The sequence below is a fragment of the Pteropus medius genome, unplaced genomic scaffold (genome assembly GCF_902729225.1).
Source record: "Pteropus medius unplaced genomic scaffold, Ma_sr-lr_union100, whole genome shotgun sequence".
Lineage (NCBI taxonomy): Eukaryota > Metazoa > Chordata > Mammalia > Chiroptera > Pteropodidae > Pteropus > Pteropus medius.
In genome coordinates, this window is record NW_024340701.1 from 2136400 (window position 1) to 2154489 (window position 18090).

An 18090-nucleotide genomic window follows, 5' to 3' on the forward strand; every position below is an offset into this window, starting at 1 on the left:
GAAGATCTGTCTACCTTTATTCCTTTGAATTTGGCTATCCAGTTGTCCTAGGTGCTTCAACTTTTTAATTCCTGAGACTGTAGCCAAGTCACATGTGCTTACTCCAGTCAGAACCTTACTCCTTTTTGAGGATGGATGTGAACTTCAGGGTTCATGGAATTACCTTGAAGGCTTGTTAAAGACAAGGATGGTTGGGGCCCCATGCCTAGAATTTCTTATTCAGTAGTACATTTTTTAACAAGTCCTCAGATGATGACGAAACTGATGTTGCTACTCTGGAGACCACACTTTGAGAATTACTGCTTTAGTCACCGTAATGTGAAAAAATAATCAGTATAGAGGTTTTATTTTGCTTAAGTTTATATCCCTAACATGCTAAACACTTGATTTCTTTAAATCTCTTATCAGCCCTATCAGGTAGGTAGTGTTATCCCCCTATCACAGATAAAAGAGTTAAGGTACAGAGGGGTTAAATAACTTATTCAAGGATCTCCAAGTCCTAGAGCCTTGACTCCACTATGTTCTTATAAAGCTGAAGATGCTTTCATTTTAACTATCAAATTATTTTAGAGAGAGAAAATGGGATTTATAGATTTGAAATTAAGATTAGATTTATATTTCTGTACTGTCATCAGCTTTGTGATTTTCGTGTAAAATCTCTGCCTTAGTTTTCTCTGCTAAATTTTATTTTCTACACATTAAAGCAAAAAAAAAAAAAAAATTTTTGTGCCTCTTTTTTGTTGTATTTTTTAAATAAGGCTTTGAGTATCTTGAAAAAAGTATTTGACCTTGTATGTCTATATGTCTATATCATATAGAGGTCTTATAAAGATCTTATATATAAAGGTCTTAATGTTGCCACAATAAAAAACTTAAATTTCAACTCGGTAATCATTTCCCACAATTTTAATTCTCACTTTATGTTTTAAAAAATGTTTAATTATGAAACATTACAAATTTACAGGAAAATACATTAGGCATCTACCTAGATTTCACAGATGTTTGCATTTTGCTTTAGATTTTATTTAAAGAAGTAAAATATCATAGGAATTGTTAGCATCCCTTTCCCCACTGCCACTACCCCAGGAGGAAACCACACTGTCTTGAAGATGATGTGTATTAAAATGTTGCATTAGTGGAAAAAAAATCCATTGTGCAATATATTTATTCATAAGCAAAATGTAGCAGTATTTGTTTTAAAATTTTATATAAGTTATGTATTATTGTATGTATTCTTTTACTCTTACTTTTTTTCACTCAATGTTGTTTTTGAGAATTAAATGTATCATGGATCAGCAAACTCTTTCTGCAATGGGCCAGATGATAAATGTTTTAGGAGTGGACATACAGTCTTACAACTACTCAACTATATGTTGTAGCATAATAGCTACAACATAAAACTATATGTAAGTGAATGAACTTGGCTGTGTTTCAGTAAAACTTTATATATAGACATTGAAATTGGAATTTTATATAATTTTTATATTCCTCACATTGAGACTATTTCATGAAGTATTGTTCCTTTGATTTGTCTTTCAACTATTTACAAAGCTAAAAACTATTTTTAGGTTCTTGGCTGAATAAAATATGCTATGGATAAGATTTGTCCTGCTGCCGAAGTTTGCCAACATGGATCTACCTTAATACATTTAGATCAGTTTCATTAATTTCTAACTACTACGTAGCATTCTTTTGAATTAACAGATCCTTAGGTTATTTCCATTTTCCTTTTTATAGTGCTGCAGTAAATATTCTTGTGCTTATCTCCTTGTGAACATGTACAAGAGTTTCTCTTGGTGGATGTTATTGCCAAATTGCTTTCCACAGTGATTGTACCAATTTGTACTTTGACCAGTGATGTTTCCCTCTGTCCTTGCCAACCTTGGTTTTGTTACTTTTCGCTGGGTTTAAATAGCATCTTGGTGCTTTAAATCCTTTTTCTGATTATTAGTGAGGTTGAGGATCTTTTCATATATTTGTTGTTTATTTGTATTTTTTGTCTTCTTTGACTTTCTTATTAATGTGCTTGTTTTTCTTATGGACTGCTTTTTATCTTTATTAATGTCATTTAAATATAATATGGAGAAAAGCATACTTTGGACTAGGTTTGAATTCTCTTAGTAGCTTAGTAGGTTTAAATGTGAAATGAAGATGAGAATGTTTATTTTGCAGTGCTGTTTTTATGGTTAAATCAAGATTTAAAATGCCTGGTTTGTATTGGGTCTCACTAAATGTTTTGTTTCTATGTTTTTTATTGTGCTCATTTTTTTTCACTACTGTAACTATATGTGTAGCAGAATATTCCCTTTTGTAACAGGCTACTTGTTTTGTGATTTTTCTTCTTCCTTTCCTTTTTTCCTTTTTAATCTTTTTATTGCACAATGTAACAAGTACAGAAAAGCACTAAAAAAAAAAGCATAGTTTAATGAATTATTATAAGGTGAACATCCTTATAACCATTACCCAGGTCAAGAAAAAGAATTTTGCCAGCCATTCTAGAAACTCCTCTCCTTGTGCCCCATCCCAATTATAACCCCTTCCTCCTTCCAAAAATAATTACTATCCTGACTTAAAAAGTCATTTCCTTGCATTTCTTTGTAAATTTGCATCTAAGATTTACAATTTAATCTTGCCCATTAAAAAAAGAACTAGATAGTCTCTTTTATTCTATAGGTTTCTCTTCCATCTTTTCCTTTTCCTTAAAATTTAAATGTTGAAAAACCCTGGGGCATTTGACCTGTAGAGTTTCCTACAGTCTATGCATACTTACAGTGTATTTCAAAATATTTCTGTGTCGTTTGTATTTCTTGCAAATTGTAGCTGGATATAGAAGCTTAATAGGTCTCAATTCCTTTGGCAAGATTACATGTGGTAGTGTATTCCTTCAACAGGAGACACATGATGTCTACTTTTTGATCTTCAATTATTGCAATTGTTAATGCTCAGTGCTGCGATTCACTAATTGGGGTTACAAAATAGTGATCTAATTCTATCAGTTAATTTTCGTTTATTAGCTGGAATAACATTTTAAGGAGATGCTTTCCTTCAACTACTATTTGGTTCCCACTGGTATAGTTCATGTATGAAATACCTGATTCTTTCTTTTTATTTACCTAGTTTTTAAGATAATAAATTGGTTTCTTGTCATCTTCGGTACACCTACCAGTTATTTTTTTTTTAACCAGTGTGTAGTTATGCATTTAAATGTTTTTGATAGGTTTCAGCCCATATTTGTTGTGTTTTCTTGTACTAATTGAAGCTCAAATGGTCTTTTTAGGAAGAGCCTCTTCAGTTTGGTTCCTTGTATTTTTGACCCCATTCTAATAGTTTTGAGGTTTCTCTTGCTATCTTGTATGTCAAACTGTCACAAGCTTAGACCTGGAATTAGCTGTTTTCCCAAGAACTTCTGGTTTCTTTAAATGGGAAATGATATTTTAGGACACCTGAATCTAGAGCCTAAGGATACTCATTGCTATAAGATTGGTCATTGTTCCTACAACTTTTCAGTGGATAGTTGAGATATATATAAAATAAAACTATCTTGTCAGTTAACAGCGATGCTCACAAAAGACTACAGAATTTTTGATTTTTTTAGAAAAAATTAAGTTTATTGGGGTAACATTGGTTAATACAATTATACAATTTTCAGGTGTACATCATCATTTGACATCTGTATATTCTATTGTGTGTTTACCACCTAAAGTCTAGATTCCTTCACTACCATATATTTGATCTCCTTTACCCACTTCACCCTCCCCCTAAACCCTATATTTGACCCCCTTTACCCTGTCTACCTCCACTCTCCTCCCCTACCCCACTAGTAACCACTAGTCTATAGCCCTCTGGTAACCACCAGCCTATAGTCCATGTCCATGAATCTCTGTTTGTCTTGCTCATTTGTTGCTTTTAGGTTTATATCCCACATATAAGTGATATCATATGATTTTCAACTTTTTCTGTCTGGCTTATTTTGCTAAGCATGATTATCTCAAATTCCATCCATGCTGTCACAAATGGCAGTATTTCATCTCTTGTTATGGCTGAGTAATATTCCATTGTATATATGTACCACAGCTTCTTTAGCCAATCATTTATCGTAGGACACTTTGGTTGCTTCCATGTCCCAGCCACTGTGAATAATGCTGCTATGAACATCAGTGTGCAAATACCTTTTCGGATATGGGTCTTCAGGTCTTTGAGGTAAATACTCAATTGATCTACCATATGATCCAGGGATTGGTGGATCATATGGTAGATCAATTCTTAATTTTTTGAGGAACCTCCATACTGTTTTCCATACTGGCTATAGCAATTTGCAGTCCCACCAGCAGTGTATGAGGGTTCCTTTTTCTCCGTATCCCCTCCAACATTTGTTATTACTTGTTTTGTTGATTATAGCTATTCTAACAGGTGTGAGATGGTATCTCATTGTGGTTTTAATTTGCATTTCCCCAGTAGCTAGCAATGTTGAGCGTCTTTTCAAATATTTGTTGGCTGTTGGTATGTCCTGTAGGGAGAAGTGTCTGTTAAAGTCCTCTGCCCATTTTTTGATTGGATCGTTTGTTTTTGTTGTTATTGAGTCGTATGAGTTTTTTGTATATTTTGGATTTTAGGCCCTTATCGGAGGTGTTGCTTGCAAATATATTTTCCCATTGAGATGGTTGTCTCTTTACCTTGTTGATGATTTATTTTACTGTGAGCAGGAGCTTTTTAGCTTAATGTAGTCCCATTCATTTATTTTTGCTTTTACTCTCCTTACCTTTGAGGTCAAATTCATAAAATCTTCTTTAAGTCCAAGGTCCCTGAGTTTAGTTCCTATGTTTTCTTCTATGCACTTTATTGTTCCAGGTCTTATGGTTAGGTCTTTAATCTGTTTTGAGTTAATTTTGGTGTGTGGTGATAAACAACAGTCTAGTTTCATTCTTTTGCAGGTGGCTTTCCAGTTTTCCCAGCACCATTTATTGAAGAGGCTTTCCTTTCTCCACTGTATGTTTTTGGCTTCTTTGTCGAAAATTATTTGCCCATATATATGGGTTTACTTCTGTACTCTCGATTTTGTTCCGCTGGTCTGTGTCTGTTTTGCTGCGAATACCATGCCGTTTTGATTGCTGTCGCTTTGTAGTATAATTTGAAGTCGGGCAGAGTGATGCCTCCAGCCTCGTTCTTTTTCCTCAGGATGGCTTTGGCAATTCAGGGTCTTTTGTGCTTCCATACAAATCTGATTTTTTTTGTTCTATTTCTTTAAAAAAGGCTGATGGGATTTTGATGGAGATTGCATTAAATCTGTATAATGCTTTAGGTAATAAGTTCATTTTAACTATGTTGATTCTTCCAGTCCAAGAACACGGAATATCTTTTCACTTCTTTGTGTCTTCTTCGATTTCTTTTAATAGGGTCTTATAGTTTTCATTATATAGGTCTTTCACTTGTTTCATTAAATTTATTCCTAGGTGTTTTATTCTTTTTGTTGCAATTGCAAAAGGAATTATTTTTTCTACTTCTTTTTCTGACGCTTCATTATTAGAGTATAGAAAAGCTATAGATTTTTGAACGTTGATTTTGTATCCAGAGACTTTACTGTATCTGCTTATTGTTTCTAGTAGTGTTCTTGGAGTCTTTAGGGTTTTCTATACAGAGAATCATGTCATCCGCAAATAGTGACAGTTCGACTTCTTCGTTTCCTGTTCGGATGCCTTTTATATCTTTCTCTTGTCTGATTGCACTCGCTAGGACCTCCAATGTTATATTGAATAACAGTGGTGATAATGGACAGCCTTGCCTTGTTCTTAATCTTACAGAGGAGGTTTTTAGTTTTTCACCGTTAAGTATAATGTTGGCTGGGGGTTTATCATATATGGCCTTTATTATGTTAAAGTATTTTCCTTCTATACCGATTTTGTTAAGTATTTTGATCATGAATGGATGCTGTATCTTGTCGAAGGCTTTTTCTGCATCTAGTGATAGATCATATGATTCTTAGTTTTTAATTTGTTTATGTGGTGTATCACATTAATTGATTTCTGTATGTTGAACCATCCCTGTGCCTCTGGGATGAAGCCCACTTGATCTTTTTAATATGTTGCTGTATTCGGTTCACTAGAATCTTATTTAGGATTTTTGCATCTGTGTTCATAAGAGATATTGATCTGTAGTTTTCTTTTTTTGTGTTATCTTTACCAGGTTTTGGTATCAGAGTAAAATTGGCCTCATAAAATGATTTGGGAAGTATTGCCTCCTCTTTGAGTTTTTAGAAGAGTTTGAAGAGAGTATGTATTAAATCTTCTTTGAATGTTTGGTAGAATTCACTGGTGAAGCCATCTGATCCTGGACTTCTACTTTTTGGTAGGGTTTTGATGATTGTTTCAATTTCCAGACTGCTGATCGGTCTATTTAGATTTTCCAGTTCTTCTTGATTCAATCTGGGAAAGTTGTATTTTTCTAAGTACTGGTCCGTTTCTTTTAGATTATTAAACTTGGTGTTATATACTTTTTCATAGTATTCTTATATGATCCTTTGTATTTCTGCGATGTCAGTCGTAATTTCCCCTCTTTCACCCCTGATTTTGTTTATTTATGCCCTTTCTCTTTTTTCTTGAGTGAGTCTAGCCAGGGGTTTGTCAATTTTATTAACCTTCTCAAAGAACCAGCTCTTGGTTGCATTTATTTTTTCTGTTTTTTGTTTTGTTTTGTTTTGTTTTCAATTTCATTTATTTCTGCTCTAATTTTTATTATTTCTTTCCTTCTGCTGACTTCAGGCTTCATTTGTTCTTCCTCTTCTAGTTTTAAAGATGAAGCGTCAGGTTGTTTATTTGGGCTTGTTCTTGTTTTTGGAGATAAGCCTGTAATAATATGAACTTTCCTCTTATGACTGCTTTTGCCATGTCCCAAATGTTTTGATATGTTGTACTATCATTATCATTTGTTTCTATGTATCTCTTGATCTCTCTTTTTATTTCTTCTCTGACCCAGTTATTCTTAAGTAGCATGTTGTTTAATCTCTATGTATTTCTGGTTCTTTCTGATTTCCTTCTGCAGTTGATCTCTAGTTTCAAAGCATTATGATCAGAGAATATGGTTGGTATGATTTCAACCCTCTTATATTTGTTGAGGCTATCTCTGTGTCCCAGTATGTGGTCGGTTCTTGAGAATGTTCCATGTGCTCTAGAGAAGAATGTCTAAGCAGTGTTTTGGGATGGAAGGCTCTGCAAATGTGAATTATGTTCAGTTGGTCTACTGTGTCATTTAAGGATGTTATTTCCGTATTGATTTTCTGTTTCGATGATCTGTCCATAACCGACAGTGGAGTATTTAGGTCCCCTACTACGATAATGTTTTGATCAGTTTCTCCCTTTAGTTCTTTTAGTAATTGCTTTACATATTTCTAGGCCCCCTGATTGGGAGCATAGATTTTAATAAGTGTTATGTCTTCTTGGTGCATGATTCCTTTTATCATTATGAAGTGTCCCTCAGTATCTTTTTTTACCTTTTTTATTTTGAAGTCTATTTCTTTTGATATTAGTACTGATACTCCCGCTTTTCTTTGAATGCCATTTGCTTGGAATATCATTTTCTACCCTTTCACTTTGAATCTGTGTTTGTCTTTGGAACTGAGATGTGTCTCCTGGAGGCAGCATATGGTTGGGTTTTGTTTTTTGATCCATTCTGCAACTCTGTGCCTTTTTATTGGTGGGTTCGGTCCATTTACATTTAGGGCGATTATTGAAATATGAGGTCTTATAGCCATTTTATGTGTGTGATTTGCTTTTTTTTAACAGTAAGTAGTAGTTTTTAAATTTGATGAAATCTAATTTATAAATTTGGGTTTTTTTAAACTTGTACTTTGTGTTTTATCTAAGAACTCCGCCTAACTCAAAGTTACAAAAATTTACTCTTGTATTTTCTTCTGATGTTTTATACTTTTAGGTTTTATAGCCGGATTCATGATAATTGGGAGTTAATTTTTGTATATGTTGTGTTCTGTATACGTGAAGTATGGGTTAAGGTTCATTTTTTTTTGCATATGGAGATCAAGTCAAGGCTTTTTGATAGGGTTTAAGAGAATGGACTTTGATTATTGTGGCACCTGGATTTGACTCTTGGCAAAGTAGGAAGAATCTGCCACAAGGTATTCTAGTTACTTATTGGATTACCAATCATATGGGATAAGTCAACTCCTAATGAGAGTTAACCCAGGTTTTTAGCCTGATAGACAAGTTTTTAGTGTGTAGATTGCTGTTTTTAGCTGTGAATCCATTGCCTACTTTGAGTCTTATCCTTAATAGCATAGTAGTATAAGCACTGCATTAGTCTTATGGGTAAAGTTAGACTGAGATTTGCTTTGGTGTTATGGAGGAGGGAGATGGTTCTGAGCCAAAAGAGGAAGGACTCTGAAGACTCCCAGGGCAGAGGCAAAATAGCCACAACTCAGTACTCTGAATTAAAAGAGAAAGTGGTACTCTTTTAGAGTTGGAAGGAGCACATAGAGATTGTGTAGTAGGGCAATTTTCAACCTTTTAAAAATTTTATTTGACAGTTAAAATATACGTGGCATATGTTAGATACGTTATTGTTACAGTATTGCTACAATAGATAAATACAGGTTATGCATAATTTCTGGCATGCTCCCTGTCATTCTGCCTTTTAAAAATCTCACTTAAGAAAGAATGTTGTAATATAAGTGAATTGACTTTATTGTGTTTACCAAGAACCTGCTTTCATTGAATTAAGAAAGTAAATGTTGCAAATTTGAGTACTTTATTATCAATTTTAAATAATTTATAACACAAGCTTCACGGTTGATTAACATACCTGTGTGTTGGTGGCATCATATTGAAATATTTGATCTAGTCTGGTGGTTCTCAAACGTTAGTATACTTCAGGATCACCTGGAGGGCTTGTTAAAACAAATTGCTGGTTCCTTCCCCAAGAATTTCTAATTTAGTAGATCTGGGGTGAGGCCTGAGAATTTGCATTTCTGCCAAGTTCACAGGTGAGGCTGCTGCTGCTGGTCTGGGGAAAATCTGCCTTAGGCCAACTTTCACCTTTTTCAATATTTCTACTGGCACAATCCATTTTTTTTTTAAGGTGGCCTTAAAAAAATTCACTGTTAGACAGTTCTTCCTTCTAATTAACCCAACTTCTGTTATTTTCATCCAGTAGTTCTAATTCTGGCTTCTGAAGTAAAAAGTTTACTCTCTTAAAATGTGGGAAATAGCCCTCTTGTAGTTGAAGAGAGTTATTCATGTCTCCTTTGTCTTCTTTCTTTCAGGTTAAACATTTATAGTTCCCCAAATAGTTATTGGAAAAGTGCTGTAATTTTGGTTATACGAATATTTACTATTGCCATAGCCATGTTTTAAATGTAAACTTGTTTTTCTTTCCGTATTCTTGGCTTGATAAGCATACCACCCAAGTTAGAAACTTGGAAGTCATAGTAGGCTCCTTCCACTTTTTTAAGGTTAACTCTCTGTTTTGTTTAAGAATCATTTAATCAAAGAAACAATAGAAACCAAATTGATTGAGTTTGAGCAGAAAGGAAGAACTTATAAGGGTACAGAGGTATCCCATTGAACTTGCAAATGTAGTTTGGCTGGGCCTTGTAAGTGACTGGAAATGAGAACTAGAAAACTGCAAGAAGTTAGTAAGAAAGTTTTACTTCTCATAACATTTTTCTTTTTCTCTCGGTCTATTTGTGGTTCTGTCTTATTTGCTTCATTCTTCTATTCTGTTCCTTAACGACTTCTTGGGTGAATTCAGTAATGTTCTGCTATTTAAAAAAGTCCAGTCTAGTTGAGCAAAAGAAGCAAAACATCTAGCAGTTCATGCTAAATGATTCATATAAAGATTTTCATGTTATATAATCTATTCTGTTAGAAGCTTGGATAGTGGTTATCTTGGAGGATAGTAACTAGAAGGAAGCAGAGCAGTTTTCTGGGGTGCTTGGTTATGTCTTTTAAATAATCTTGATGCTGGTTATGTGGATATATTTAACTTGTGAAAATTCATTGAGTTATATATGCTTAGGTATGTGTACTTCCTTGAAATAAGCAATGAACTTCAGTAAAAGAAGACGTCCTACTTTAAAAATTAAATTTCACATTTAATTTAATTAATATTTTCTTTCTCTTGCAAGGTTTTGACAGGGTTAAAGCTTGGAATAAGAAGGAGCATGATCTACTTTCGTTTTTCCTCTCTGTTTTCTGGCTTCTTTTCTTTGGTATGTTATGTTAGAGAATAGAGAGATTGAAAAAGGTAGGACTTTCTTTTAAGTGGTGCTGATGTAGTCCTCTATTATTTGTTGTTCCTTTCTGGCTGAGATTATTCATACAGTGTAGCAGGCATCCAGGCAAGTGCTGGGCTCTCTCATGTAGCTCATTTGTAAGTTATTTTTGGGATGAGACTGTTCCTCTGCATGTTTCTTTCATATAGGCCTTTTTGGTAGGTTACTAGTATTGTGCCCAAACCCTGCTTCCATTGTGTCTTCCTTAATGCATAGATATTATTTCATCCTTGACACACTAAATAGTGGGAATAGAGACTGCTCCCTTGCTGCCTTCTCTTTTTGCATTAACTATTGCTTCCAATTCTCCTTTCTCCCAGCTCACATCAATTGCTTTGATGATACAGTGCCTAAATATTCCCCTTTATCCTTTTATCCATTTACTACCAAATTAAAAAAATACTTTTTTCTTTTGTTATTTTTCTTCATCAACTTCACTCTTCTCTTTATGCCTGAGTATTTGTAAATTATATTCTAGATAGCCAGCACCAACCAATATTAGTACTTTACTATGTTTGTAAACTCACCAATCACAGTATATGACCTTAGAGGTTTTTAAAAAATCTTTTCTCAAGGAGGTAGACATTTTTCCATTTTTTTTTCCCCTGTTACTTTTAGTATTGCCATGGTTGCAGTTATTTGAGTCTTGTTTTTCAAATGGCTGGTGACATAGTTTTCAGTTATTTTTCCTTATGTTTCTCATTTGTCTTTGTATTGTCCAGAGCAGTTTGATGTGCTACTTATCCTGTTTATTGCAGCTTCCATCATTGAAATATAAGAGATATGCCTCATTTGCCTTTTTTTTCCAAAATAGTTTCTCATTTAATGCTGTTAATTGGGTGGATTTGCTTCAGAATATCTGAATCTTGATATGTTGACATCCTTACTGAGTGAGGAGGGAGAGGTGTTGGAATATGATGGGCTAGACTAAAAGGTAAAGGAAAGGCACTGTCAGTGTTTCATGTTGTCTATTTTTTTCATGGTGCTTTTATAGTTTTTCATTGAAAACGTATTTAACTCTTATAGACAAATAAAGGAAGCTCTAAACTTTATTTTAGTATTAATTGAATGTTAGAGGTATTTCTAACTTTGTATAACAGATAAAGGAAGGCGTATTATTTGTGAGTTTTTAAAAACTAAAATATGCACTTTATTTTTTAAAGTTTTCATAACATTTATTCACTTAATTGAAGAAATTATTTAAATTTTAAAATATGTTTTTCTTTACTGGATATAGGAAGAGTGTGAATAAAAGGAGAAAAGTAAATAAACATAACTACATGTGTACTCATTATGAATACATTTTATCAAAATGTCTTATTGTGTCATCTTGTGAGCCTCCTTCCCTGTTTTTCCTTTGGCATTTTATAATCAATGTCCCTCATCTTTCATAGCATACCCAAACAGCTTCTACTAAGAAATACGTTTCTGGCTATTGAGTAGGAAATATAAAATGTTGCCACTTTTTAACTGTAATGAATGTTGTAGAGATATTTAGTATAAAATTCTTATACACTTTCAGAAAAGACGTTAAAGACTTTTATTATTTTCTCTTTAAAGGATGCGATAAGTGGACTTAGTCCCCTGCTATTCAGGAAGCTCAGTAATCCTGACATATTTTCATCCACTGGAAAAACTAAACTTCAACGACAACTTAGTCAGGATGACTGTAAGTTACGGAGAGGAAGCCTGGCTAGTTCTTTGTCAGGTAAGTATCTAATTTTGTTTTTTTAAGAAATGTGGGACTGTGTTGTCAATATTTAAAAGCATTTTGACAGCTTCTTTGTGGTGGTTTTGTATAGAACCCTTAGAGCTAAGGCTGTCTTCCACTCTTTACTCCTTCTTTGTGGCAATGCTAACCTCCCGAATCAGCTAATATTTCTTGGTCAATCACTGTCACTGGTTATTCCCTTTCAATCTGACTTTTGCTTTCTGCTTACTTCTGTAGACTTCACATCCTTTGCTTCTTTTGGTTTTTTTTTTTTTTTTTTTTCTTCTCCCATTTCAAAAATCCATTCCAGTGCCTATAGTATCTCCCTATCTCCTCCAAAGAAAAATCTAAAAAAATTCGGAGGGAAAAATTACACAAGGAAGTCATGGTCCAAATAAGAAGAAATTAAAATATGGTGTAATTTTAAGCAATCAATAGAGTATGAAAAAAGAATCCATTTGACCTCTGCTAAACATATTAGATCAGTAGAGAAGAAAATGTGATCCTTCTATACTCCTTTGCTTAATAGTAAACAATTTTCATTTTTGTTTTACTTTTGTCCCTTTTCAGGGCTATTCCCTTGGTTTTATCTTCTCATTTTTTGGAAATTTTTATTTTGTGAGAAATATATTTAATCATAAAGAGCCATTTCTTTTAAAAATCTTTTTTCAAGGCATTTCGCTCTTTTTTAAAAAAAAAATTTTAAATTTAGTTTCAAGTATACAGTATATTGGTTAGACATCTATATAGTTTATAAAACCGTCCCCTCCATTGCACCCTCCCCCCCGACCCTTCACCTAGCCAACGTATTAATGCTAACTGCATACCCTATGCTGTGCTCCCCATCCCTGTGACCATCCATGAGCTACTAATTTGTACTTCTTTAACTCTTCACCTTATTCTCCCAGCCCCCCAAACTCCCCTCCCCTCTGTCCGTCACCAAATTGTCCACTATATTTGTGAGTCTGTTTTTGATTAGTTTGTTTTTTTTATTCCTTAGATTCAGCATATAAGTGAAATCATTTAGTGTTTATCTTTCTCTGTCTGACTTAAACACCTTCTAGGTCTATCAAAGCAATATTTTTTTCCATCCCCTTCTTTTTCGTATGTAGGGGTCTCATTTTCTTATCCTTTCAGCCACTCTATCTTTTGGTCGGAGCACTTAATTCTTTTCCATTTGAGATACTTATTGATAGGAATGTAGTTGTTACCATTCTTTATTCCTGTTTTTGATACATGTGTTTTCTTCTTAAAGAAGTCCCTCCAACATTTCTTGTAATATTGGCTTGGTGGTGATAAATTCCTTTAGCTTATTTTTGTTTGGGAAGCTCTTTACCTGTCCTTCAACTCTAAATGATAGCTTTGCTGGATAAATTATTCTTGGTTGTATATCCTGGGTCTTCATCCTTTAAATATTTTTTACCAAGCCTTTCTGTCTTGCATAGTTTCTTTTGAGAAATCGGCTGCCAGTATTATGGGTGTTCCCTTGTAGGTAATTATTTGTTTTTCTCTTGTTGCTTTTAATATTCTTTCTTTGTATTTAAACTTTGGAATTTTAATTCTGATGTGTCTGGGTGTAGGCCTCTGAATCCCCGATTTTTGGAATTCTCTGAGCTTCTTGGGGTTTTATGTCCATTTCCTTTACCAGGTTAGGGAAGTTTTCCATCATTATTTCTTCAAACAGCCATTCAACATCTTGATTTTCTTCAGTTATGCCGATCAGATGAATATTTGGAGCCTTAATAGTGTCCCATATCCTCAAATTATTTTTATAGTCTTTGCATCTTTTTTCTTGCCATTCTGATTGAGTATCCTGATTGGCTTTCCTGTCTTCTAGATAAGGCATTTGATCCTCTTCTTTATTCACTTTGTTTATTCCTTTGTTTATTCTACTTAATATACCTCTCATCTCAGATAATGTGTTCTTTGTTTCAGACTGGGTCCCTTTTATAATTTCCACTTCCATTTTTATGTTTTTTATCTCTTTGTTGAAGTTCTCACTGAATTTATCTATACTTCCCAAGAGTTCATTGAGCATCTTTATAACCAGTGTCTTGAACTCTGCATCTGTTAGATTACTTGACTCCATTATATCTGGATCTTTGTTCTGTTCTCTTACATGGTTTCTGCTGCTTTGTCTTCCCATTTTGTCTATCTTTCTGTGTCTGTTTCTATGTATTAAGCAAAGTTCCTAAGTCTCCTGATCTTACTAGTGTGGATTTGTGAAGTAGGTGTCCAGGGGCACAGTCCTAGGAGGGGTGCAGCTGCAGGTCAGACTTAGCCCCAGCCTGTGCCCCTCCGGGGCCACCTGTTAAGACTCAGCAAGCAATCCACAGATACTGTGCTTATAGTTGCCTCAAAAGGTCACACCAGAAACCGAGGCCAGCTGCCTCCACCAGTGTGAGTCTCAGCAAGGAGCGCCTGACTTGCTGAGGATACACCTGGATGTGGCTAGGCTGGAGCCACGAGCTGGGGGAGACAGGGTTTCAGGGAATCCTCTGGGTGGAGCGAGCTCTTTTATCCAGTTTGATAACGTCAGGGTTAAGACTGCTCTGTGTCCAGCACACTGGGAGGGAGGAGGGCTCAACAGGAAACAAAGGATATCGCCGGCACTTCTGTACCCAATGAGTCTTGCCTCGGCTCTCACTTCGACAATGTCTCCCTGTAAGTCCCTGGTGCCCCTGTGTGCAGCCAAATTGGCACTGGTACTTAGAGCAAGGAGGTCCATCACTGTGACAATCTGCTCGTGGATGCAGCCTCTTTAAGAGGAGTCTGCCGTTGCCGCAGCCTCTGTCTCACTCAGCTGCTAGGACCAGGCAGCCCCGCGTCCTCGCCATCTTACCTTCTGCCATTGCAGGGTGTTTTCTTGGACTTCTCCCTAGTTGTATGCCTTGTTCCTCTAGATCCCAGGTGATTTTTCCTTGTTGCTGCTCCTTGTTTCTGTCATAACTTTGATTTGGTCGCCAGCGGGATTCTTCTTTTAAATATGTGTTTATCTTCTAATTCTCTGTGAGTAAATAGAGTTTTGATTTTTGGATTAAAAACTTTTTTTTTTTAAGTTTTCTTTTGTTTCTGAATCAACTCTTTTTTCTTTTGCGCACCTAACAATGAGAATTCATTGCTTTGCTCTGAGATGCTATATCACTTCTATCCTATGAAGTAGTGGCCTGGCTGCTGGGTGGTACAGTGTGTGAATATGATTGTTTGGCTGTTCTGACTTTAGCTTTTCAGTTAATCTGATTTCAGCCTTATGTCTTACTTTAAGTTCTCTTAGGTATTTTGCATTTCTGAGTACTGAACTTACCTGAGATTTTGCAGGGCAGTCTGATAACCCATTTAACTGCAACCTCTTCTATGCTTATGATACCTTGTGTCTTTCTTTGTCTAGTTCCACAGGTTATGATTCACCTGTTTGCTTTAGATTTTCCCAGCAATAATTTGTTCATCCCTTTATAGGCTCTCACATCCCCTCACTGGCTCTTGCATCCCCTTGTTCTCATTATAGCCTTTGTTTGTTTATTTGTTACTTATTTATTATCATTTTAATAGTTTCCTGTGGGACAAAAGATAAAAAGTATATGCTCAGTCAGCCATCTCTAACTGGGAATATTTTATACAGTAGCTCTCGAATCATTGTAAGAATATTAATTAGAATTTTAAAGTTTTCTTTTTTTCTGAATTATTTGTTTACCAGAGGGTTAGTTGCTCCATTTGTGCATATTTTTCTTTGTTTTATGTTGTTTGTTTTCCTCAAATTCTTGGCAGTCCTTGGTACACTTCAAGCAAGCCCTGACTAGTATATGTTCAAATGGGTGTCTTCTGAAGTTGTGTAAGCCTTTTCATCTGGCAGACCCTTATTTTGAAGAAAGATAGAGATATGATACTAGCCTTTATATATGTGGATAGGTAAGTTAACAAGCTAGCTTTCTTTTGGCATGTATCGATAAGGAGAAGCCAGATCAACTAGAGAATTTGGCAACATTTGCAGAAGGAAGGGAAGAAAGCATGCGGGCTCTACTCTGGGCTTGTGAAAGTTTTGAGTAGAGCACCATTATTTTGTGCGTGTGCATGTGGAGGGTATGGAAAGACTTCTCAATTAAGCATACATTTGAGAGCAGACATGAAAGATAACTAGATTTTCAAAAAATATTGTATATTTCTGATTAAAAAAGTAAAATGTGCTAGTTAGAAAGATTTGAATTCAAAAACATGCATTATGCAAGTGAAAAGTCCTCAATCTTTACTTTCTTGTTTCCCTCCTTCCAAATCACTTATGTATACTATATTTAAATATACATTAAACATTTATATAAATATATACAAACTTTTTATTTTAAAAATAAAAAATAGAATTATATGGTACATACTTCCTTTCTGCTTTTTTCGCTCAATAGGAAATGTTGAACATTTTTCTCGATTATATGTTGAGCTGCTTCAATATTTTTGATGGGTTCAGTATTTCATTATGTGAAGATATTATAATTTCTTTAACTTGTAGTGAACATTTATTTCTAGTTTTATTATGGTGAGTGTTGATAAGGTAAACATTCTGGTCTTTTTTTTTTTTAATACTGCATTTCTATAAGTGGAATGTTCAGTCCAAACATATTAAAGTTAAAATACCCTCCAAATAAGTTTAAAGTTAATATGTTTTAACTTTAAACATATTAAAGTTAAAATACCCTCCAAATAAGTTTCATCACATTTTGTTTACAATAAAAGGGTGTGTATGTAGTAGCAGAACCAAAACCAAAACATCATTTTGCTCATACCTTTTTTATGTGTGTATTTCCATGACAAATAGGCTTTTGCTAGGAAGAGGGCAGTTTTTCAAGTGAATTGGATGATTAAGATAAAGCCAGGTGAAAGTGTAGGGCATGATATTGAAGTTCAGTGAGTGAATGGGTATGCAAGAGTAGAAGGTGATGAGGCTAGGAAGATAATCTGGATTTATGGAGAATCCTTTTAGTATTTTAGAAGTTTGGTTTAATTCTTTAAACAATAGGGACTCATCAGAAGTTTTTGAGGAAGGGAGTAACATTACCACATTTGTTTTGGTTAGATCACTAGCAGCAGTGTGAAGAATGGTGTGAGGGAAGTGGTTGAAATAAGAATTGCACTTCAGTTTGAAAGCCATTGCAATTCTAGATACTCAGTCTTTACAAGTGACTTTCTTGTAGTCTTTCAATGGGATTAAGGCAGTCAGTCCTGGCTTGAACACATGAAGTCTTGTGGGAGCAGTAGTGATTTAGACAGTGTTTGTCTTCTGAAAACCTAAGGGCCAAATTTGTCTAAGAGGGTCTGTTAGCTCCACTCATGTTGCATTGAGTTGGTGAGAAACTAGTAGGATGAAAGAGACTAGAAAACTCCTAGATGCTAGATTGAGTATCAGGTTGGAATTTTTAAAGGGCTACAGATTCTAAAATGGATGTGGAAGAACTTCAATTTGTTTTGAATCAATATACTTTTATCCACTTGATATTGTATTTTTTTAATTTGTTAATTAATAAATAATTACAAATATTTTCAAACTTTGTGTTTGAAGGTAAGCAGCTGCTCCCCTTGTCCAGCAGTGTACATAGCAGTGTGGGACAGGTAACTTGGCAGTCTTCAGGAGAAGCATCAAACCTGGTTCGAATGAGGAACCAGTCCCTTGGACAGTCTGCGCCTTCTCTTACTGCTGGCTTGGTAAGTATTAGTAAAGATGGTCTCTTGCTTTATGAACAAATCCTTGATTGTCATTTGCCATTGTTACATCTATTGTTTTCCTTTTTAAGATTTGGATAGTTTTATTTCTCAAAGTGAAGTATAGAAAAAGAATGGAGGAGTTTAATTGAATATATTCTGATTGTTTGCTTATGCTGTTACTGGTGCTGAGAGTTATGAAAAAGATTCAGTTATTTTAATGAATAAATTTCTTGAGAAGAGCTTTCTTATAGAATCTTGTGAAGTCACGTTGCTTCTGTGTACAGCTCTGTGGTATACATATTTAGTACATGAGGATAGAGAACCTGTTTTGTACATAGTGGGCACTTCACTATGTGTTAGATAAAAAAATGAACATTTTCATTATCTAGGCTTCGTGTGATAGGTCCTAACA

The 18090-nt window shown here is 34.7% G+C and overlaps 1 protein-coding gene across 11 annotated transcripts in view; it reads left to right on the forward strand.

Annotated features, from left to right (window-relative positions):
• The window catches only part of MAST2 (microtubule associated serine/threonine kinase 2), a 178475-nt gene that overhangs the window by 13509 nt on the left and 146876 nt on the right, over positions 1-18090 (forward strand). For all 11 annotated transcript variants that reach the window (XM_039884734.1, XM_039884820.1, XM_039884751.1 and 8 more), the window contains exons 2-3: positions 11840-11987; positions 17536-17678. In XM_039884734.1, coding sequence (XP_039740668.1) covers positions 11840-11987; positions 17536-17678 — 291 coding nt within the window. The remainder of the gene's footprint in view (positions 1-11839; positions 11988-17535; positions 17679-18090) is intronic.